At 35.9% G+C, this 26,012-nt stretch overlaps 1 protein-coding gene across 1 annotated transcript; it reads left to right on the top strand.

The window, feature by feature from the left end:
• The first annotated feature begins 537 nt into the window (after positions 1-537).
• Positions 538-25,510, top strand: p4hb (prolyl 4-hydroxylase, beta polypeptide). Its single transcript, NM_213364.3, is given in 11 exon segments — positions 538-835; positions 2,166-2,372; positions 8,806-8,939; positions 9,042-9,179; positions 20,042-20,146; positions 20,315-20,440; positions 20,521-20,721; positions 20,845-20,965; positions 21,921-22,102; positions 22,831-22,941; positions 24,281-25,510. Coding segments are annotated over 11 exon segments (1,530 nt in total). The 5' UTR covers positions 538-696; the 3' UTR covers positions 24,347-25,510.
• The last annotated feature ends 502 nt before the right edge of the window (positions 25,511-26,012 follow it).

Raw genomic sequence — 26,012 nt, 5'->3', positions numbered from 1 at the left:
AAAATATATATATATATGTGTGTGTGTTATATAGACGAGACTATAACGAGAGCAGGAGGTGAAAGTGAAAGTACTTTCATAGTATCACTTTTCATATTATAAATTTATAAATGGTTTAGCTTATTTAGATGAATATTCTTATTATTGTTTTACACGTTGAAACTAATCAGTTAATCATTTGTGTATTAGACTATACTTTTCCCTGTGTAGCCTATGTCTTGATAACAAAACTCACTGAATGTTTTTTATATATAAATTATGTTTCTTTAAAACAGCCTAAAGCGTTCAAAGAAATGCTAATTAAAAGTTAATGATCCTACGTGAACAAATATTTGGCTTATGAATATTAGTTGGGGTGATCTGTATTAAGGGTTAAGGTAAATTTTATGAGCTGAGCATTCGCCGTTGTAGCATTTGCTAATTCGTATTCGAGAAGGGCGGATTCACTTCCAGGTGCTAGGAGAGGCACGGTCCACTCACAATTCAACACGAACTGTGTTCGGCCTCATAAATGCGCATGCGCCGCAGCCATACCTCCTCTGTTTCCTGCTTACATTGCCACGTTATTAGTGGCAGACCCAAAATACAAGGGACTACAAAGCTGTTAAAGGTGGAAGAAAATCTGACGCGTTTAATAGTTAACCTTCTTTCCTTCACGGACATCTTAATTTTTGGTACGCTTTGGGTAAATCTGACATGTTGAAATTTTTGATTGTGTGCGCACTGGCCGCTATGAGCGCGGCTGAAATTGCCGAGGAAGAAGACGTACTCGTATTAAAGAAAAGTAACTTCGAGGAGGCACTGAAAGCTCACCCAAATGTCCTTGTTGAGTTTTGTAAGTAGTGGCAAGTTTTTTTCTCTCTTTTTACGGGGGTTTGGCTTGCTGTGTTTATGTTCATGGCATGTGCATGAGGATAATTCAAATCGAGCCATTCTATTACAAGAAATAAGAGCTATTATTCAGAGTTATCATGTCTTGCAGCAATTCTTTTTTTATGGATCTGTACACTTGTAACACTAATACTTAACTCTGCGATAACAAAAAAAATGTATCTTAAATGGCATTTTGAAAGCTATAAGAAGCGTTCGCGATGGAATATTCCAACGCATTTTTGACAACGAAAATGTGTTGAGACTTTGAAAATAGTATACACTACTCCATTGCGTTTAATGTAATTCTCTGCAAAGTATACGTTCGATAGCAATAGCAGCTTCATAAAAAGCTTTTATAGCAGCTTTTCTTGGTGGAAATGGGTAAAACAATGCAATTAATGTGCACTTGTTTTCTTTTTTTGACTGGGTAAACTGCATTTTTTTTTTCGTTTCACCGGCAGACAATAGTTTATAACCTGTAAAGATTTCTTAAGTTGTCAGTGCAACTGTACTGCTGAGTTTTCCGTTACCATGCTGAACTCATTGGTCACTCTCAAAGTATATCCTGGTGCAGGAATCTGAAAGACCTTCGTGCTACCCAATCACTAGTGCCAACGTCATAATAACTGCGTGGGAGGATACTATATGGGATGTACTTCCTAGGGACCCAGCGCTAGGTTGACGTGTACATAAAATTAATAAAAAAATTTGGTTCCCAATATGTCTCAATTTTTAAAAAAAATTTAAGTGAAATTACAGTATACATGCAGGTTTTCATCGTAAGCCCAAACTTTAAACTTGAACAAAATGGAAAATTTAGTCGAGTTGAAGTCGAGACCTGTTGAGGAAGAATAAGACTGTATTTTTTTTTTCAGTTAAACCATGTTCACCACACTGATTTTTTTTCTAAAATCTAGTGAAGTAATTTAACACGCACATCGTATTTTCCAAAGCTAAAAAAATGTGGGGTATGTGTGAAATTCAAGTTCATTTTATTTATAAAGCACATTTAAAATCAGTCACAAGACTGACCAAAGTGCTGTACATAAGACAAGGTAAAAATAAAAAGACAGAATATAAAAACATCGAAATAAGGCAAGAGAAACGTCTGTAAAAATGTATTGGATAAGAGAAGCAATAAAAACACCAATACCATACAAGTGCTATGAGTTAAGCTAATTTAGGCCATTGCACAGAGCTATGGTTAGTTTTAAGAGTGAATGGTATTAAGCCCCTAACTTGCAGGGATTATTAAATGTGAAATTTTATTGACCGTATTTTGCTTATTGCAGATGCACCATGGTGCGGACACTGCAAGGCCTTGGCCCCTGAATATTCCAAAGCAGCTGGAATGCTAAAAGCTGAAGGCTCAGATATCAGACTAGCTAAGGTAGATGCTACAGAAGAATCAGAACTTGCTCAGGAGTTTGGTGTTCGTGGGTATCCCACCATCAAGTTCTTCAAGGGAGGAGAGAAAGGGAACCCTAAGGAGTATTCTGGTAAGATATATTCGACACACTTTTTTGTACACAATGTTACATGTTACTTCTGTTACATTGATCTGTGACCTGCTAGACTTCAGCTTTTTAAATTTTGTGGTGGTGTGTTTGTGTATAAAATAATATTAATGAAAGGTAATAATATTCCTTCTACCATATTGAGTAGCCAAGCTTGTTTTCGTTCTGACTTATTTTAATTTAGTGAAATGGAGCAGTAGTTATGCTTTTACAGTACACCGTAAATCAAGTCGGTAAGGTAATTTGTCTGCCTATTGTATTAAGACTTCGAGTGCTAACTGCAGAAGATGTGGATGTCATTTCAGTATGTGGCAGCCCTGTGTGTCTTTACTGTTTGTAAAAAAAAAAAGGTCTATCAATCAATTTGTAGTTCCTCATGTTGCCTGTGGGCCGCTCTCCAAGGCAATTTTTTACCATTTTACTCCAGCAGACCAGCCTCTACAAATTAAATTTTAAAGACTTTACACATATAGACTATTATGTATATTAATGTAATGACAAAAACCTTATATGCATATTATAGTACAGTACAAGTCAAAAGGACACTTGCCCATTCATGTTTTCAAACTTTTGACTAGAACTATATATAAAATACAATGTGTACATAAACATAAGGTGCGTAAACCTATTTTTTGTTTTGCAACCATTTATCCAGGAAGCACAGCTTTCCAAAAAATTATGATGATGATGATGATGATGATGATTAGTAGCAGTAGTAATAGTATAAACTGATATGGCATGTTCTGTTTCAAATTGTAAATACTAATGACTGTCTCGGTGAAGTTCTAAGAATAACTTGGTCTTAATTTGATTTCAGCATCTTAATGGGACTTTACATTTTAGTAATCAATATGGTAATTGTGTGAAAACATGGGTCTTGCTTGTGGGGGAAACTGGAGCACCTGGAGGAAACCCACGTGAACATGGGGAGAACATGCAAACTCCACACAGAAACTCAAACCTACCCAGCCGAGGCTCGAACCAGCTTCCTTGCTGTGAGGTGAACGTGCTACCCTCTGCTCCACTGTGCAGCCCTACATTATCAAATTAAATTAAAAAAATTATTATGAATAGTGACTCAACACGAGTCAATGAACATGTCAACCAGGTGTCACTCACTTAAATTAAACTGATTTATAATTGTTTTGTTTAATCTTGTTAACCTACACCTAAAAGGAACTATATTCAATGGTTTTGACCAGTTTTGCTTCATGTAGCATCCGAAGAAACAGCATTACAAACGAAGTACATTTGTTCTATAGTAATATTTATAAATGCAAATAGTCTCAGTGCGACAGGTACACACGGCACTGTCTTGTGAACAGTTGCAGCTTGGGTGCCGAAGGCTCGAAAAAGATGGACGTACGTTGTGGAGCAAAGCGGAGTAGGTCAACAGTGGGCGTTCAGGCTAGGCCCTGGGATCAATAGCCGCATTTCCACTATCGGGCCAGTGCGAGCCAGGGCTTTAATCGGGCCGGGCCAATAGCCTGGGAGGTTGAGAAATGAGGCCGAAATCATGTCGTGTTTCCACTGTTGGGCTAGTAGCTCACAGCGCGTCACGCAAACACCGCCCACAGAACATCCCCGAATCAAACGTCACAACCCGCCCACTCCAGCGGGAATGAGGCAGATAAAGCATACCATAGAATCATCTCGAAACGAAACCATTAAAATGAAGACAACCGAAAAAAACAAATTACACGTTACTGTACAGCATACATGAAATGTCTATACGCACAGACCTGTGTATTTCCATTCATTACATTTGTTTACTCGCCGACCGACTGTTGGCATTGTGCATTGCTCTCGCCACTAATGGACCCATCACAGTGAGCGCACCCGTCCATCGTATAAAGCCACAGAAATTCTCCTTTACAACTCGATCTAGCATGTCTTATTACGTGTTTCCGGCACAAGAAGAGCGAGTAGCCTAATAAAATATAGCCATATTTGTTGCGCTCAGCAGCTATTTACTGAAGCTCTTCATTTAAAGTTTCATTTATAAATTTAACCACATCATATAAAAACATAAACAGTTGTTTGAGGATATAGAACACATTTTGTGTTTGGGCTTTTCCCCAATGCGTTTTAAGCAGGACTGAGTGACAGAAAAAAAGGTATAGGGTAGATTCTGCTTTCACTCAACCAAATATTGCTCTGTTTGCGGGATTTGATTAATATCATCGTATCCAAATACTTTATAAATAATATTTCAAACCTTCTCCGGTGTTTATTGTTTTTAGAAAATATCTAAAGTCTTTTTTTTCAGATAGGTCTTTGTAAAATGAAAGTTAGGCTATATGTGGCTTTAAAACGGTTTGATTTATGTATTGTATATAGGCTACCTACATTGTTATAACTAGCTTTTGTTTATTTTATATTGGTTTATTTATTTAATGTGATTTTTATATATATCCGATATTTGTAATTCTTTAAATTATATTTCAATATAGCTTAGGCTATTTTATCAAGATATAACACTATATTGTTTAAAGTCTACGAAAGTGGGCATGTAATTTGATAAAATTTATGTCTTTCTGTTGTATTTATATTGTGTATTATCTCAATATCTGCCCGCTCGCGGCATCAACAGAGGTGTGAAGGGAGCTCTCTTTTCCTCTGTCTCACACACAAACAGGCATTTAAACGCGCACAAACACACCTTTTAAACTTGACAAACTCTCGAAAAACTTTGTCTGCTGTATTTTTAATATGGTGTAATGATTATTATGCGCTATTGAAACATAGAGGACGCAGCAAAGAACGTCACTATAAATTAAAACTACTTTATTTTATGCAGCAGCCTTACATTTAAAAGGGAAACATAAGGGTGATTGTATGCAAAAAGACCCCAGACTATAAGGCCAGATGTTTTCTTTCCCTTATTTATTTGTTTGGCTCATGTGCGATCAGAAAACTACCCGCCTCTCCTTTCACTCCGCCCCGAAGCCCCAGCTGGCCCTCCTTGGCCCAAGGTATTCGGCGACCTGAAAAAGGCCGGCCGCTGGCCCCAAGAAAGCCCCGCTTTGGCCCGATTAAACCCCGAAAGTGACTGTGGAAACGACACTGGCCTTGGCTCGCCCTGGCTCGCTCGCTTTAGGCGCGATAGTGGAAACGTGGCTAATGTGGAGACTTGTCTGCCACTGTGCTCTTTTGCAGGAATTCTCGCACTCCACTCATCCTGGACCACGACAACCATTTGCTTGGGATATTGGTTGGATCCAAATTTATGTAGACCTAGGGATAAGGTGTAACATACTTGAATGAATAATGAATAGTGTTGATGCTATTCATATTATAATGTGTTTTTGCCATGTGTTCCCTGCTCTGGTTACCCTACCTAACCTTATGCAACATAATACTCCTTAAGACCATTTAGATTTTCAAGTTACGCATTTGTGTATTGTACATGCTAATGCAAAAAGCTGTCTTTTAGACTATTTTTAAACTGACAAGAGTATCTGCCTCCCAAACAGTGCAGAAAGCCTTTTCCAGTGTTTGGGTGCCGGATAGGATCTAAAACCTACAGTCTATTTTGATATTCTAGAAATAATTAATTGTCCACAATTAATTGAGAGCATTGGACGTAAGGGATTGTAATATACCATGGACCTGTTTCAGTAAGGAGGTTCAACCAACTTGGAGTTGAAAATTGAACTTGAGTTGACTCACTAAGAGATTTTAAAAACTCAGCAATGTCGGTTTCAGAATGGTGTATTTGAAGTTGATTGACCCAAATCAAATTGGCTAATTCAGAGTTAAGCGCGCACACTGCATGTATAAAAAGGCATTATCAATGGAGTGCAGATATTACGAGGCACCATGGCAACAACTGAAAAAAAGAGATCAGTATTTCTTTCTCCAGCTGAACTTGATGTTTTCATAAATAGTTATAGCAAATATGACTAATATATTTAAAAAAAAAAACACCACCACTGCATCAGAGAAACGGACAGTCAGCATGGAAAAACATAACTGCTTGAGTTAATGCGCAAGTTTACATTTAAAGTATTTAAATATTTAAATGGTTTAAGTATAATGAAAAGTATTGTAATGTGACATTTTTTTTTTATTTTATTTATTTATTTTTTTCTCATTTGGAAAAAGTTGTGAATCAGCTGTAAGTTTGAAGTTATTTCAGATGTAATTGCATTAAATTGCATAAAATAGGCTACTGCATTGTTTCTACAAAAAAAAAAAGACTAAACAAGAATGCAGATAACCTTAGCACAACGTTCAGTGGAAATGTTTAAATTTCCCACTTTCACATGTTGATCAGGTTAAAAAAGGCGTCTGCCTTTTTTGACCAAGTGGTAGAGGCTGATATGACATTTTCAACTTCAAGAGGTAATGAAATAGTTTTTAGAACGAGTAATAATCCCATCAATCAAAGTACAGTACACGCCACTGCCTAAAGTCGGTGAATTTAAGCAAATTATTTAAAAAAGGACAAACCATTCTCATGACTTTGTTCTTTTTGTGACTGAAATGGTCTATATAGCTTTGTTTCCATCCAAAAAATGTGAATTTGTGCAATACTGGAATATCACATAAAATATGCAAATAAATAAAATCGTCACTTCATGATTAATTGGTGCCAGATATTAACAATAAAAACAATTTACAGTTGTAAAAAGCTGCGTGGATTTTTTTTTTTATATACGTGTGTGTGTATATATATATATATATATATATATATATATATATATATATATATATATATATATATATATATATATATATATATATATATATATATATATATATATTTTTCTTCATAAATTATATGATTTTCACTTCAGAAGACAATGCCGACATGCAACAAACACATGGTGGCATTTGAAGCCATGAGACGCGGAAAATAGACGAACCAGACTGTTCTGGAGGTCATTTATAAAATAAAACGCCCAATACTAAAACTAAAGGTGTTTAAGAATGACCAAACAATGTCAGATGTTATCTAGTGTGCTCTGTCTGCTGGTTTGTCCGTTTACACATGTTTATCCTATGATCTCTCGTAACAAAGTACTTTACCTTTTTTTTAATGCAAAACTGAAATTTGTTTCTATCGTATTTTATACACCTTATCGAATAAAGTTTATCCTACTTTTTTTTTTTTTTTTTTTTTTTTTTTTAAAGCATTTTTTTAATGCGTGCCTTTTTAAAATTGGTGTTTCCATCAATCAATTAAATTTTAATGCACTTCTCCAAAATGTGCATTCAACTTGCACATTACTTAAATTAATTCACACATTGCATGCATACTTCATGGGACATACTTTGCATGTAGCCACAGCATTGTGAACATTTATACTTCTGCATTCTGTCTGTGGGATTTGCTGAAAGTTCAACACCTTTAACCAGAACCACAGACTTGTTCATAGGGCCAATTACTCCTGTAAAGGAGCTCTGGATACATGTCGCCTCTACCCTCCAATCACCAATTTTGCACTTGTCAGGGTTCTTGTTAGAGCTACTGTGGTTCAGGGGTTCTGTGATGTAATCTCGTAAGTGCTCAATTGTGCTCCATGCTGCAAAATATTGCTCAAAGCTGCAGTTACTGGTTTATATTTTAATATCAATTCTAAGAATGATGGTAAAGGTCCTTCAATCTCTCCATCCAGGAGCATCATCGTCTATTTTCTTGGTTGCATTGATTAAAAAGGGTTAAGCTAGTGCTTTTACTTAGTTCTCAAGCTGGAAATGCAAATGAAAATATAGCTTTTTATTTATTCATTTTGATGGGTAGATCTTGCCCTACAGCAAGGCTGAGGTTTGGGATCTTGGACTAATACAGGTTGGAGACCCCCTGCTATATATTATAATTTAGCAGTGTTTGATTTACTTGTTTATGAGGGTTTTTTTTATTTTATTTTATTTTTATGTTTTGCAGCCTGTTTTTCTTACTGATTTACCCTAGGTGATCACAAACTCCAATTTGAAAACTGGATTCAAGATTCAGAAGTTTAGTCTTTATTAGTTTTTATCATGATGGAACGGTTCTATAAGGAGTTCTGTAACTATCTCTAAAGAACTCGTACTTCATAATAGACTGAATCGCTGGTGACACATCTGTAGTTCCAGTTGTACATTGTTTTGCTCAGTTCAGACTGGTTTGAGCGCAATTAAGACTACCTTTGAAACTGTGACATCATTCAGAGTGACACATCAGTCTTGCCCTGTGGTCATAATACGTGGAAGGAGAAATTGGATTAGATTTATTCTTTATTTAATGATATAATCTTAAGCTTTTTAAAGCTCAAGTTGTTTTAGGAAATAAATGCTTTTTAAATATAGCTGATCTCCATTTAAACTTTTAGCCTTCACCGAACAAGGGTATCTCTATAGATGCACAATTCTAAATGTTGTTCCGTAGTTACAGCAGGATTGACTAACTATCATGTGCTCTCTGCAGCTGGTCGACAGGCTGAGGACATCGTCAGCTGGCTGAAAAAACGAACTGGACCCGCAGCCACTACTTTAAATGATGTCATGCAAGCAGAGTCAATTATTGCTGATAACGAGGTTGCAGTAATTGGATTTTTTAAGGTAAAATTCATTTGTGTTGTTCAGGGATTTTTAAATTGTATTTGTTTGATTTAACTTTTTTTTTTTTTTTTTTTTTTTTTTTTTTTTTTTGTGTCTTTGCAGGATGTTGAATCAGAAGATTCTAAGGCCTTCATTAAAACCGCAGAGGCTGTGGATGACATCCCCTTTGGAATCACTTCTGATGATTCAGTCTTTGCAAAGTTTGAAGTTGCCAAGGATAGTGTTGTGCTTTTTAAGAAGGTACACACATTTCTACATTTTGTAAACTCTGCTGGATAACTTGCAGAAGATTATTTAATTGGTTTTAGCAGTGTGGCTAATATGGTGTTACAACTGGCCCTTTTGGTTTTGGCTTCGGTGCTGTAATGAAGGTACTGTGAAAGGAGGCAAAGAGCTAATGTTTCTCTCTGGATGGTAGTATTTGGTAACAACGTAAGGTGATCTTGCTGACTTTTTATAATGGTGTCATTTGGCAATGCTGCCATTTTACTATTATTGGTTTTTGCTTGCATGCGCAATGAATTTAGATTTCTGGTTCCTGCTGGTTCAAGCAGACAGCAAATATCTGCCTTGACCTTTTGAATACATTATGTAATCATGCACTCATTTTTCATTAACCCCATTTGCACAGTAATGCAAGTAAATCTTCAAAATTATTTTTGCTGCTAAAATCAAAAATTCACACAGGCAACAACTTCATTTTTCTTTTTTTTTTAGTAAAAGCACCATTGACCAATTAATTGGAAAATACTGGTAAAATTTCTTTTATTGTTTTTTTTTTCCTATGAAGTGTTTTAGTGATACTTTTTATTTGAGCTGCAAGAGTATTGTATGGAAAGTGTTTGTGCCAAAGCATTATTACCTCACGTAATTTAAAGCTTTGACTTTGAAGATGAAAGAGCTACAATGTCAAACAACAAATTGGCTACGGATCTGAAACTGATTCAGAATGTAGTGTGACCTTGCTTAACTTATTTTAAAATATGGATTTGCATTTCCACAAAATCCTGTGATAAATGATAATTTAAATGAATGATCAATTAACTGATAATTAGTTTTTTTTTTATTTTAGATTCAAAATTAAAGCATCCTCTCGAAGGTTTCTTTAAATAAAACTCTTGTAAGATCGTAAAAAGCAAGCAACAATTGCTTATTGAATGTCAAATTAATGACAATGCAATGACTAAAATACAGCGCTTCAATCAAAGAATGTAAACTATAAGAATAAGCTGATGCACTGCATGATGTTTGCATAATGATCACTGATCTAAGCTAAGCATTAATTTTATATGCAGACTAAATATAAATTGTAAATTATCAAATAATGTGGAAAAAGATGGATCGCAGTGATGTTCAGCTCTGATGCCTTCTATCACTGCACTTGCATCTGAATAAAGCTTCTGTAAAAAAGACAACATAACTTACAACATCTCAAACAATTGTTGTTCACAGTCAACACTGCTACATGATTTAAGGGCATTTATTACAACATTTAATTAAACAAAACATTATTATAGCATGGGTGTAGCGAAACGTGTGTGTGTATATATGCTATACTTTATAGCCAATTTTTAGAACTTTTTTTGAATATTAGTTTTACTGTATGTTGGTCGTTTTATCGAATAATTTGACTACGAGCAGGACTGGCTTTATAAACTATTAGCAGCACTGAATGTGTTCCCAAATTACCTCAGAACACAAACTCTGTCAGAAGCATGAGAGAACTCAAACTAATTATTGAGATGCTCGCTACAAAGTCTGCATATTTGTTCCAGCGCATCAACATAAAATGAAAACTCTTTGAGTAGTTAAATTGAATAATAAGTAACTGATCTTATCCACCTACGACCCAGATATCAAGCACTGAATGGGGAGACTCATGAAATGGTAATGATAAATGTTTACAAAGCGATTTAATACTTTCGAAAATCACAATCGCAATATATATGTCCATGCCTAATACCCGATGGCCAGAAAGTGATTAATTTTTTTATAAATTGTTAAATTCTTGGTATTTCTTATGCAGCAAGCCCTGAGATTGTTGTGTACACTGACTTTATATAAAATTAACTTTAATGTGTGATAGGAATAAAACACGATCATAAACGAACGATTTCTCCACTCAAATGAATGGCGGCTTGGACCCGGAAACGGTATAGATGCGTCACAAACACGTCACCGCTTAACAAGCGGATTGCATACATTTTGTGCAAAGGTTGTCTGAGGCTTTAAGTAAGGTGGTTGTTAATATTTTTTTTTTTTTAGCTTATTTTAAAAGATTTTGCATTAAGTACACAGTTAGCCTTGATATATTTTGCATAAGTTACCCATTTCGCCATCTGTACTAAAAGCAAACATTATCATGCATGTCCTTCGATATGGATATCCACACCAAGAAATCGCTTAAACATGCACTTAATCAAACTTCTATGCAATCAAACTACCCACTTAGAAGGCAAAACTGATTGACCATCAATTTCATATGCTGCTGTGCAAATGAGGTGGAAATTACAGGCACTTGGCAAGACGCCCCCATATAAAGGAGTGGTTCTAGAGATGGTGACAACTAGGGCTGTAATGATGCACCGAACCCACGATTTGGTTCGTATGACTATTTTTGACCCAAGATTCGGTTCGTATCACGATTTTTTTATTTTATTTTTTTTTTCGTGTAGGGTGGGGAAAAAAAATTTTGTAAACTATTTTTTATTAAATAACATTTGAAAAATCTTTATGAACTAAACATCAAAGAACAATATTAATTATGCAAATTATTAACAATATAAATAGCCATATATAAAATAAATAAATAGCCAAAGCTATATCACTTGTTTTCTTTGTAACAAAATACTATTGAAAAACCAAACAGAACTAAACTCCATTGTGTAGATGGTTCAAGCATGTTGAAAATTCTTTTTCAATCAAGTTTCTTACATTGAAAAAGTAAATTAAATAGCTATAGGGATGCTCATTTCGTTAATTTTGCTAACCGACAAACGCTGCTCATTAATCGGTTATTAACGGTTAACTGGTCATTACTATTAATTTTATATTAAACAAATTGACGCGTCTTATTTTGCGTCTGACACATAAAAATAAATCAGTATTTTAAAATGCAATATTTAATATGTTAGCATATTAATAGCGGAACAGAACAACAGAGCATCTTCACGCACCTGCAGTGTTTAGCACAGAAGAGCAGAATAATCTAAATAAAATGGATAAAATAAATAGGACTGCCCTAAATTATTTTCACTTAAATTAATTTATATTACAAAACGAAAATACTGACTGATTCTTAATAACCGGCATAGGCTTTTTTTTCCAATCATCATTTTTTTTTTTTTTTTTTTTTTTTTCTCGTCAAATAAAAATCGCAGACTTCCTCAAATTGCCCGCTCCACGGAAAATAAGCATTTATTTAATGCCCCGCTGTTATTATTATAATAACAAAACCTTTTACATTTTTAATAGAAATCATTATTTTAAAGTATGTCCTGATCTAGCCTATATGGTTTCCTCTCTCTCTCTCTCTCTCTCTCTCGCGGTTCAAGTGCGCTGCGTGATGAAAAGACGACAACAAGTATGCCTTGCAGTTAAACAAGGGGCCGAAAACAAGGCGCACCTCACTGCCTTTATGTTGACAAGGAAAAAAAGAGGCGCGGTCCTCTTATGAAACGACTGAATCAGCTGGGTATCGATTGTGCAAAAGTGTTGCTGTCTGTTACAATTGTAATATTTAATTCTATTGTGATATTCAAGATTTGTACATTCATACAGCTCTGGATAACTTAAAACCGCGATTAGACCTTCAGATCGGCATTAATGCGTCCTGAAGTAAAGCGAAACGGCTATAAACTCCAGCAAGAGTGATTATATGCAGAGCCATATACCTTTATCTCTAAATAAAGTGTAACTATAGAAACTGTGTTCATCTTAACTAAAAGTTTCGTGTTTTCTGACCTCACGCGTAGCGCACCTGTCAGTCAACACTCCCAAAAGTTCAAACAGAAAGCGCACAGCACGGTTACAGAAATTTGCGCTGTATAATTTACTTACCTTTTGGCTACTGTTTCACACTGAGGCTTAATGCCTGTGCTGCAAACCACAAATCAAGTAAACATTAAACAAATAAACAACTTGTTTCTCTCAAGAATACCAAACTCGTTTGATTTAAGGGAGTTGAAAATTCTTAAACACCATGTCAACATTGCAGTGAAAAATCATGACAACTTTCCTTACTCTGTAAAGGAGTCGGGACCTCTGGTGAACGCCCATCCCTCTCTGCGCAGCCACATTAACAGTGTGAGCAAATCATTGTATATGCGCTGAAAATCCGTCCGCTTTGACAGCATTGGCAATGTTTCTGGCATTGTCAGTTGTCAAGCAGGGTTAAGTTGGTTTTGTTTTTGATATTCCGGACACATTCAGACGGTCCCTTACTAAGAGCTCCGTGCGAGCTCTCCCAGCTAAATATTGCGAGGGCTTAAACGGAGCAGTGCTCGTAATGTCGAACGAAAGTGTTAATTAGCTCAACTTTTGCATGCAGGTGTGACATTGGAAAGGTAGTCACGGGGTGTGTCGCGATTCTCCCTTATCCCACCCCGACACAGGATCGTAGATCTGAGTGTCGCGATTTCGATTTCATATCGTGTAACGTTAAAGCCCTAGTGACCACTGACCAGTTCTTAGTTCCTATGCTTTCTGGCAGATGTTTAGGTCACTTTTGAATGCTGGTGGTACTTTTACTCTAGCGGTAGCTTCAAGATCGAGTCCGCAACCCACACAAGTGGCTCAGGTAGTGCAATTCATCCAGGATGGCCCATCAATGTGAGCTGTGGCAAGAAGATTTGTGTCTTTCAGTTAGGCTTGGGCGATATTACGGTATTATGGTATACCGCGGGATCTAAAAATAGCAACGGTGTCAGTTTCAATACCGTTATACCGTCATAAAGTATTAAATATCCTTTATTTAAGGCCTAAAAAACGTGTGTGTGTGGTTGTCATCACGGGACAGTGTGGAGGAGAGAGATAGAGGAAGAGGGAGGGGGAGAGGGAGAGAGGGACAGGGAGACGTGACGTGACGAGTCGCGCTTCAAAGTAGGGCTGCACGATATATCGTTTCAGCATCGAAATCGCGATGTGCGCATCCGCGATAGTCACATCGCAGGAGGGTGCGATGCAAAAAAAAAAAAAAAAAAAAAATTATATATATATTATGGGTGGAGCCGAACCGGAATGCGGTATTCGGAAAAGCAGGAATAGCGTGTTTTTACGAATACTTATTTCAAACAATACTTGATAAATTATTTGTATTTGGGAACAAGAAAAACATTATATCAAAAAGCTGCGTTTCCTCATGAGACCGCACTGCATGCCCGCGTGAGTGAGTGAGTTAGTGAGTGAGACGTTCAGGAGTCGGTGGGCGGGGTGGGGCCGGGGTAAGGAGACTGAGCAGGCTGCTTCTCTATACAGCAACAGAGAAGACTTGGCAGAGCGAAAAATACTTTTCTGCATTACTATTTTTGTTTATTTTATCATACTAAAATAACACGTGACAGAAGTTCACTCAAAAGTGAAAGTTCTTTCTGTTATTTACTAACACTCCCGTCATTCCTACTACTTTCAGAACATAAATTTTGATATTTTACCATATGAAAATGCAATGCAGTTATGAAAATTGAGAAATTAAAGCAATACAGAGATCTGGTCCCCGCGTCAGGTCAGGGTGCACCTGTAACCTTAAAAACGCAGACGCGGCGGAGGCGCACTAAACTCACACGGGAAAGAACTGGGCATTCAATTCATGTTTTCGTTAAATAATTCTTTAAATACAGCTCTTTTGATCTCTAAAGGGGAAAAAAGCAAAATAAATTTGTCGTTAAATTAATTTTAGCAAAGACGCAACTGCCTGTCATTTTCACATTCGTTTTTCAGTTAGGGATTTGGTCTATTAGAGTAACCTAATAAAATTGTTTTGTTGAACATTGTAGTCTACACAATAATCGATATTATAATTTATTATATACATTAGCTATTATTAAAACTAAACTATACAATTGATAAAACAAAACCCTTTTTAATGTTTGCTTTCATTTTGACACCGCTAACAGTTGTAATAAGAAACATCACATTATGCAGAAGCATGCAGTCTCAAGTTAAAAACACCTTTTGAGTTTAAAGATTGCCAAGTCAAGTTTACAGTGTCATAAATGAAATGGGTAGCATGAGTAAAGGGGATTTGCCCAGCACACAACCTCATGCGCTGCAGGTAGGCTGAATGATAATCTTTAAAAATATATAGGCTATGCAATACAAAACTTTAAACATTTATTTATTTTTTAATGAAAAGAAAAGAAATCAGGAGAGTAAAATATAATTTAAACCACTGGTCTGGCGCTGATACTTTATTGTTTGTATCCAGAAGAAGGGGAAAAAAGCAGATGAAAACCTGGCTGGGGAGACGGCGATAACATATCAGTTCTTCAGCAAAGATCACGACATAATTGTAATGCGTTTATCATACAACGCAGTTCGTGTTTATAATCATTAATATTAACTAGTATTAGTTCTCTCTCTCTCTCTAGGGCTTGTTCTTTTCGGCGCAATATAGCCTCGGCTTATTGCACGTACGAATCCGATTGTGAAGAATGATTAAGCGCTTGCATTTTTTATTGCATCCTTTTCGCAAGTTATTCATTTGTTTTGTTTTTTAAGTGGTGCGAACATTATTTACTGGCAAACATGTTCCTCGATCTCGTACATCAACAAATAATGTAGCCTACCTAAGTTAATTTACCTTTTATGTAAAAATTAAGGAATAACCAAATTTAATATTAATAAATAAAACATCCGTACAAACTTACATGTTTATTTTTGAACTTTCGTTAATAAAACAACACAAAACTGTTTATAAATATTGTAGTTAAATATTACATTACTTTAACTGCTTGAAACTGTATAATAATAACAATTAAACGTTACATTTTTAAGAACTTAACAAAAAGTCTAAATGGCACTTTACTTATCAGTGTAATAATAATATAAATATTAATAATTATACGTAAAAAGAAAATATTAGTAACAATATAAGTCAGATGTTTAAAAAAACAGCGTAGTTTCTCTCCACCTTTTGTTGTCATATTTTAAATTTTTTGCCAGAAAAACTAACATGTTGACTTTGTCCGGTTTAAGTGAAGAATGGGGTTATAATGTTTCCAGCAATACACTGTCAGACGGTGTGCTTGTAGCGAAAAATGCACAAACAGGGTACTTTTTCACAACCATGCGATAGAGGGCTTCTCCTTCTGTTCCGCCGCCCGCATTTCTCGCAACGCAGGTTTCTCTACTCTGCGGAGCGGCGCGTTCTTAAGTAGTTACCAAATAGCCTATGCTCAATTTCTCGTCAATGTCTTCCATTTATCACTTTCTCTTTTGTATCTGGCCATTTTTGCAAATGCCTCTGCCATGCCTGGCTGAGCTGGGCTTCTGCGTTTAGAAGACAGGAGTTGATTAAGCCTACATGGCTTTTTTTTCCCTCGCCGTCAATCGCCACTAGCTTGCATGGTTCGGGACCCGTGGATCTGCGTATCGATGGATTTGCTCCTCAGTGTTTGGACTCTCAGCACTCAGCAGTGAATATTAAAACACACTTAACTTAAAACCCCCATACAAAAAGCTTAATCCAAATTGATTCGTTCACCTTTCTAGTTCGGCACAAATCCAAAATGTTCCCAGATGTAAGAGTTCGTTTTCTAACAAGATTCATGGTTGAACTTGAACTTGCTGAATCGTGCCTAATGTTATATTCTAACAGATATGTAATACTTGGCAACATAACAGTAATTTGTGTTTTAAAGTGCGTGACGTCACGTACTACGGCCGGTGGCAATGGACAACCGAGGTGGCAATGACCACGGTGACGCGGTTGTCATGGTGACCGTCACAGCCCTAGTTTTAAGTAATATATATATATATATATATATATATATATATATATATATATATATATATATATATATATATATATATATATATAATATCGCAATATATATCGCAGGGGAAAAAAATATCGCAATGTCAATTTTTTCCAATATCGTGCAGCCCTACTTCAAAGTGTCCTGCAGTTTGGCAGTTTAGACTGAACAGAAGGGAGACGTGGTTAATATGAACGAGAGGTCTGCATTAGAGCTGAAGATCTTTGCCCGAACCCGGCGAGACCCGAAAAAATCCAAATCCCTGCATTAAAATCCATCCCTGCAAAGGTGAAGCAAATTATGACGAAGTAGTAAAAAAGATAATTTTGACGGCGGTCAAGCCAGTCAGAAAGAGCGGTTATTCCAGCCGCAGGTATTTCGCGGTCGCTCATACACTGCGTATTACGGTAGAGCCCTAAACCGCAAGCTGACAGGTAAAATGACGAGGCCACTCGCTACCCTGAAACTACGGTCATGGAAAATTAAATGGATGTTCCTGACTGGTATAAGATGAATAAACAATCCTACCTAAAACTTGCAAAATCAGCCAGATCAGAACTCTGCATCTCGGCCTGTAGCAGTAGCAGTGAAACAGTGTTCAGCTGCTGGACGCACATGAGCGCAAGACTGCGCTAAAGCCAGTGGACTTTAAATGTTCCTCCACAAACACACGTAGCCTAATCTTGGTGAGTAAAGGGTTTTAAATTATAAATAAATATTAATTAAACCATATAATCATAATGTAGACAGAGTATACAGACTAATGGTGGCATTATTCTTTTAATATTCAGCTTCAATTTAGTTACTGCCAAAATACCCGTCATCATTTAGAGTTTATTTGATTTGTTAAGCAAGATTTCTTTTCATTGGTGTGTTGGCCAATTTAAAGGCTAAGTGCATGTAGACCTATAGAGATGTTACGATGTTACAGAGGACTTATTTTATTTCTTTGTTTCAACTTTCAAGTGGGATATAGTCTACGTTTGTTACGAATAAATGCTGTTAAAACATATAAATGACTCATTCTTGAAAAAATGCATTAGAGCTGTAAGGGCTCGGGCTTTATAAAGCTGTCAATCAAAATGTACGTGTCGGACTCGGGACCTATCGGGTATAATTTTTATGGCCCGATTACAGCTCTCTGCATTCCCGCGGGAGCCGGCCAGATTTCTTACGGTGTGGGAGTAAATTTCTGAATAAATCGCGGGAGAGATGTGTGTGTGTTTGTGTAAGACAGAGAAAGTCTCTCTGTCTCTCTCTCTCTCTCTCTCTCTCTCTCTCTCTCTCTCTCTCTCTCTCTCTCTCTCTCTCTCTCTCTCTCTCTCTCTCTCTCTCTCTCTCTCTCTCTGCCTAAGGTCGCATAGAAGGTATTCAGTTTCTGAATGGTTTAGGCTCAAGCCAACAGTTTGGTGACGCTGTCTGAGCCTTACGTCATAATTTTTTTTATTACGCCGGTAATACCGGATACCGGGGTAAAATATGGAGGCGGTTTGACGGTCTCAAAATTTGGACACCGCCCAAGCCTACTTTCAGTGTAGTATCCAGAGCATAGAGGTGCCACCAGGAGACAAGCCAGTACTTTGAGATGTGGAGGAGGCCGTAGGAAGGCAACAACTCCGCAGTAGAGTCGCTACCTCAGCCTTTGGTGCAAGAAGGAACAGGAGGAGCACTTTAAGAACCCTGCAAAATAACCTCCAGCAGGCTACAAAAATGCAACTGTCTGCTCAAATGGTCAAACTAATTTTGTTTGTATGAGGGCTCGACATCCATAGCCTAGTGGTTGGTGTGTCAACACATGGCACTCCATGGCTACCCGTGTTTGACTCGCACCTCGAGCTTCTATGCCAATTCTCCCTCATCTCTGTTCCACACTGTCTATATGCATTACTGTTCTCCTACTGTAAAAACCCCTAAAACTTTATTTTTAAAAATCCTTGGAGTATGCACCCCTTTTGGTAACTTTCAAAGCTGAGTTGCCTTTCCTCAACCGTATGAGCTACCTAATAAATAAATGCAAGCCTACTGGAGCATCAACCCAGATTGTTTTCTTAAACTCGAGACTAGACTCTGTGATGCAGCTTAACGGACAGCAAGAATTGACGTTAAAACTGTCAGGTTAAAAAAAGTAAGTTTAACATTTTACTGAGCAAGTAAAATAATCTGTCACAGTCGTTATTGCTTCCAGAGATCTAGAAAATATTAGTCATGTTTAAGTTGTCAGTAGTTTATCAGAACAAAAATAAACATTTCAGAAAACGATTTATAAAATAAGTGCAATGTTTTTAATAATGCAATAAGTATATTTTTGTTTATGCTGTCAATAATAGTTTAAATTGATATTGGCAGATCACACTTGCAAGAAATTTGGAATGTTCTAGAAAATTGCAATCTGTGCATCTATAATTAGTCAAGTGTATTAGTAAGACATCTTTTTTTTTTTCACAAAACCTAGTACAAACATTTATTATTATTATTATTATTATTATTATTCAGTTTGTACACATTGAAATTTGAGATTTTGGATGAGTTCATTGTCAGCAAGCCATAAAACTCTAATACAAGTTATCTTGATTTGCTTAACTTCATTGAAATAGTAATGAATCTTAATTTGAGATGCTTTCTATTGAGATGAGAATTTTAAGCTTCAACTCCTTAAAAGACATTTTAATGTCAAAGATCGTGAATCATTTCTTAGTACGAAAAACTGATTGCCCCATATTGCACTAAATTGAGATGTGAATGAATCTTTTAAGGTAACTTGTCTTTTTAACCTCTGGAAAAACTAAACTCAAAAAAAAAAAGTTTTACAATTGAGTAATATAACACTTTTTGGTTGTTTAAAGCAGTTTGAATGATTCATTAGTTGAATCATTGATTTTTTGATTTTTTTTTTATTTTACTGTGGGTGGATATTGTTTTACTTTATTTTAGTACAGGGTTAAACTTTTGTGTCAAAAAAAAGGTTTGTGTTGGCAGGGTGTTACAACTGATGCTCAAATGCATTGCCCTTTTTGCCTTTTTTCAAAGACAGCAACTACATTGAGTGTCATCATTGGCCACTCCATGTCATGCTGAACAAATATCCACTGTTGCAGCCACTAATAAGTTATACTTTTTGTCTTTCAGTTTGATGAGGGTCGAAATACTTTCGATGGAGAGGTCAGCAAAGAAAGTTTACTGAACTTCATCAAGGCCAACCAGCTTCCCCTGGTCATCGAGTTCACAGAGCAGGTAGGATTTTAGTTTTGGTGTCATTTCTGTCTATTGATTTAAAAAAAAAAAAAAAAAAAAAAAAAAAAACACAAACCTGTAGTATAGAACATGAGTGAACTATTTGAAGTTAGTTTGCAGCTGTATGGGAAAACGATTCATTCTAAGATTCTTATTTCTTCACTGCAGACTGCTCCCAAAATCTTTGGAGGTGACATCAAGTCCCATATCCTAATGTTTGTGCCTAAAGCAGCCAAAGACTTCCAGGATAAGATGGACCAATTTAAGAAGGCAGCAGAGGGTTTTAAAGGCAAAGTAAGTGCATCTGTTGTTGTTGTAACATTGTACATTTCCTTATTGCATTTCAGTTTGACCTAAATTCACTTTCCCCACAGATTCTCTTCATCTTCATTGACAGTGATGTGGATGATAATCAGAGAATTTTAGAGTTCTTTGGCCTTAAGAAGGAAGAATGCCCGGTCATCCGCCTTATCACCCTTGAGGAAGAAATGACCAAATACAAACCAGAATCTTCTGAAATAACAGCAGAGAACATAATCAGCTTCTGCACATCCTTCGTAGAAGGGACATTAAAGGTGACTGATCCATATCCCCATTTTTCTCAAATTTGGCAACTGCTCATTCAAACAAAGGTTCAATTTAAACAAAAAAAATGCTCAATTTTATCTCTGGTATGACTTGTGCATTTTTGTCTTTAGCCTCATCTGATGAGTCAGGACATTCCTGAAGACTGGGATAAAAATCCTGTCAAGGTCTTGGTGGGAAAAAACTTTGAAGAGGTTGCCTTCAATCCTGCTAATAATGTCTTTGTAGAGTTTTGTAAGTATTTTGTATCTGTCTTAAAGTACCTTTTGGTTTTTATACAAGTTCTTTAGCTTTGAATGTTATTGGTTCTTCCAATTTAAATGATTTGCCTCTCTCCGGTGGAGTTGTGAATGGATGGTCAAAGTAGCTGAAAATCAAACTTTTAATGGAAGCTGGTGAAAGCAGCATGGCGAGTTTTAGACATTGTGGGTGTCGGATAATTGAAATTAGTACCATTCTGATTACCATAAACTTGAACTAGTCCATTGCTTGAGAAGATGGTATTGAATGCAGTACAATAAACTCTTTAGTTCTAAAGCAAAATTGAAGGTTTATTTTAGAGCTGTGGCTTTTTTTTTTTCTTTTTTTTTTTGTACTCTAGGGTACACATTAATATTTTTTGAAGACCAAGGCTAGTAAACCTTTCCTATAAAATAGCATGTTGGAATTTAGACTAGCACTTAAACCATCTAAAACCATTATATATTATGATTTGTGTTGATGTACTTTTTAAAAGAACAAGTAAACAATTCAGTCTTCAGAGTACCAATTGTAGGACCGATGCTCTTGTCTGCAGTAGTTGGAATGCTCAATGAGAGAACTTTTCTTCAAATTGTATTTATGTTTTGAGTTGTAATCTTAATTGTCCCTGCCAAAAGCCTGGCCATTGTAAACTGTTAGAGTATTCTCTCCATCTTGGCATGGGCATGCACATAAATCTCACTTAGAAAGCTTTTTTTTCTCTTCATCCTTAAAGTTGCTATAGTGGGACATTTTATAGTCCAGTCATTTCTTTCATCAAATGTGGTAGCATTGAAACCGCAAAGAAAAGTGCTTTTCAACCACTGAAAGTCTTAATGAATCATGATCTTGTCATTACAAGGACTAATAAATCTATATCTCAAAAGGTTATGCAAATGTTTAACAAGAACCAACCTTTATGCATTTCTTTTGCTTGTCCTTTATCCAGATGCCCCATGGTGTGGTCATTGTAAGCAATTAGCCCCTATCTGGGATCAGTTGGGTGAGAAATTTAAAGACAATGCAAACATTGTTGTGGCCAAGATGGATTCCACAGCTAACGAAATTGAAGCTGTCAAAGTGCATAGCTTCCCCACACTCAAATTCTTCCCTGCTGGTGATGAACGTAAGGTGAGGGCTTGCCAGACATTTTCATTTATTTATTTTTTTTATGTATGGCATGTTAATTTAAATAAAGAAATATTATGTTCAGGTCTTCTGCATAAGTCTGGAAAACTGTTCACTTGTATGTACCACAGTTCTACGTGATAGAAAGCTACAGAGAATGCTGTATTTTTTTAGATTCTTGGAATTCTTTCAGGTGTGTGTCTGTCATAAATGAGAGCAACTAAACTAATCTAAACGGCTTTATTTCCTATGAGGAACACCACTAATAATGTTAGTGAGGTTGGCAATTGTCAAGAATGTAGGAAGTATTTTTATAATATTTAAGACCATATTTCAGTGCAGTTCCTCATGTGATATCAGTATGCTCTGTATGAGGTGGGCAGCAGTTTTGTTTGCTTAGTTTAGTGTATTGCTAGTGTGCCTGTAGCAGTTCTGGGTTTAAGCCTTTGGAAGCATAACCAAACAGTCTCCTCAATTATTATTATTATTATTATTGTCCAGATTTACAATTACTCAAATATAGCTTATACTCATGCAAATGGATCAAAACGTTACTGACCAAGTGAATTTTCTACTAGGCTGGATGGTGAGTTTGAGGTACAATGTGGATCTAATATTCAAGACCTCCTCTGTTCATATTACCTTTTTAAAGAAATGAGGCAAAATTGTAAAACATGTTGATTACAAATGCAAAAACTGATTTAAGCATGTTGTCTTCCTTCAATATGTAGGTAATTGACTACAATGGTGAGAGAACACTAGATGGTTTCACAAAATTTTTGGAGAGTGGAGGAAAAGAAGGTGGGGCACCAGTTGGAGATGAAGAGGATGAGGAAGCAGATGTATGTATAGATTTATTGCTCTGTGTGTGTCTCGTTGTTAACCAGTTTAATACATAAATGTTTTCATTTGTTAGATGAATGGCTAGTAGTATTAAATGTTTATGGTTATGCTTTGAACTGCATGCTTGTCTGCTGTCTGTCTCATTGGCACTGCTGACTCTGGTTCTCTTATACAGGGGGTGGACCCTGCTGCAAATCTTTCTGTTAAATAGAGCCTTTATTTCAAGCTCGAACCGATATCTTTATCTGCCTATCAAATATTTTTAACAATCAAGTGCCGTAGTTTTGTATTAATTAGTAAATACTTTGTCTAACTAAAACCACTAGTCTTTCAGACATTTATGGCATTCTTTCCACTGTCCCTCTTTACCTGCCCGGATGAATGACTTCCTATTTATACATTAGTTTAATTCGTTTTTTTTTTTTTTTTTGCCCTTTTGTTTATTATTATTATTATTATTATTATTATTATTATTTTCAGTTTGTACACATTGAAATTTGAGTTTTTGGATAAGTTCAGCAAGCCATAAAACTCTAATACAAGTTATCTTGATTTTGCTTAACTTCATTGAAATGGAAAGCATCTCAATTTAAGATTTATTTCTATTGAGATGAGAATTTTAAGCTTCAACTCCTTAAAAGACATTATAATGTCAAAGATCTTAAACCATTTCTTAGTACGAAGAACTGATTGCCCCATATTGCACTAAATATCAAATATTTTTGTTAACAATCAAGTGCCGTAGTTTTGTATTAATTAGTAAATACTTTGTCTAACTAAAACCACTTGTCTTTCAGACATTTATGGCATTCTTTCCACGGTTCCTCACTATCTGCCCGGTTTTCTGTTTTTATTCTTAAAAGACCAATACTTAATTTCTTACTCGCTGGGTCTATTCTTTAACTCTGACCAGAATGTTTAAACTGAATGGTTATCAAAAGGTTTTGGTCCAAAGTAGGATCACAGAAATCAAATTCGTCCCACTTCTTGGAAGGCTAATTTTAAGAATATTATTAGTCACTAATGCCCAACACAACAGTCCCCCCCTCCCCACTAGTGACTGGTCTCAGTCAGTCAGCACAAGCTAGTCCAAGTATCCCAGCTATGTGAAAAGCACTCTGCCACTGCCGGTTGCAACAAATCTCTCTCCTCGAATGTCTCCTGTTGTTTTTGCTTGTTTTTGTGGAGGAGTAATTGGTTATGTGTTTGTGGCATGGCAGATTTGTTGTCTAAAATGAAGTCATGGACTCTGGTAGTTATTAATATGGGCAGTAATTCAATGTTGCATAAGTGAAGTTTTTAAACGTGTTTCAAAATAATATCTTGCTCTTTCCAAAGGATTTGGATCTTGATGATGCAGAGGAAGATGATTCAGATGTGGAAGAGGGACATGATGAGTTGTAAGGACCAGGGGTAAAAGATGAGAAAACCCCTTGACCACCACATCTTTCAACCTGCCTGCCTGTGAACACTGATGCTTTTCCTTACTAATCCTACAGCCAACATGCATTACAGGGTCTCATGTCAGCCAGTACATTGCCACCCTAGTCAAGTCCAGAAGTACCTCTCTGCCCGCAACAACTTTGTTTTATTTTACAGTTTCATTTGGCATTAAGTCTATTTTATTTTTTTGTATTGGTAATGTTTTACTGCCTTTTTTTTTTATACTGGCCTGATGGTTCAGTTAAGTTTGCCATTTTAATTCTGGTAATACTCTCTCTGGGAATTCAGTTATTTTCTTAATTTTATATGAATGTTGAAGGTTTCAGGGCAGATGGGCTTTCTATTGATTGTCATGGGGGGAAAAACCTATTATACTGGGCTGCTACTGTAGTGCTAATAAAACTTAGCCAAGACCAAATTAAGGTACCTTCCCTGTTTATAGACTTTCAGTGCATTTAAAATTATGAACACCTGCTACTGAATTGGTTAAGACATAATGGTGAAGAATTAATTTCTTTTTTATTTTTTAATCTAGCTTTGTAAAGGGCTTGTAATTTTATATTATTATTATTATTATTATTATTATTAGTTTTTTTTTTTTTTTTTTTTTTTTTTTAACCAGGGAGATGATTTGAGACCACCCTCTTGCACATGATTCGGTGCCATCAGAGATTCCAGAAGAGTTACTGAAATGGTTAATCTGTCATCTTGTAAAGACTAACTCATTTCCCATACCCTTTTTGCCTTCTGTTTCTCTAAAGTTTCCTTTCAACTGTCGGTATCATGGCAGTTGATTCTGCCCTAGTGGTCGCTGTGACTGGAAGGAGAAAATGGCATAGTAACAATCTTAATCTGTCTTTTCCCCTTATGTCAGAGTTCAGGCTTGTGCGAGTGCATGTGTGTGTGATAGATGGAGAGAGAGAGATTTGTTAACTCTTCTGTTATCTGTCTTTATTTTTCTAGGAGGGGTGAATTTCAGGGGTGATGTTTGAGATTACGGAAGTAGGTTTGGGAATGTAAATTGGGTGGGGTTTGGGTTTTGAAATGAGCAAACATATTTGAGAAAGCATTCCATTGTGTTTAAATTGACAGTTAACTGATGGCCAAATAAATGACAAAACGATGATCAACGTGTTTTGCTTTTTATTTCTCTAACTAAATAATTTGACAGTCACTTGTAATTTTGTAACATTTTTCAAAAGAATTTCTGCTTTTTCTTAGGTTCTTTGTAACTTGCGTTGTCCAGATGCAGATTTTACCGCTGTGCCCAAAAAGGCAGCAGTTCTTTTAAATTTATAACATCATTGCCTAAGGAGAAAAAATGTGCTAATCCTTGAATCATTTATACAAAAAAATAAATAAATAAATTAAAAAAAAAAAAAAAAATATATATATATATATATATATATATATATATATATATATATATATATATATATATATATATATATATATTAGTTACATCTCACACACACCTTGTGTAAATGAATGACAACTTGATTTATTTGCTAATGTAAGCTTTTTTTTTTTTTTTTTTTTTTTTTTTTTTTTTTTAAGAAAAAATGTAGTGCATAAAAACAATGCATTTATATTAGCCTACTACATATTACCTAAACGTCTGACAAGC

The sequence above is a fragment of the Danio rerio genome, chromosome 6 (assembly GCF_049306965.1).
Source record: "Danio rerio strain Tuebingen ecotype United States chromosome 6, GRCz12tu, whole genome shotgun sequence".
NCBI classification, from domain to species: domain Eukaryota; kingdom Metazoa; phylum Chordata; class Actinopteri; order Cypriniformes; family Danionidae; genus Danio; species Danio rerio.
This window is presented reverse-complemented; position numbering and strand designations above follow the sequence as displayed.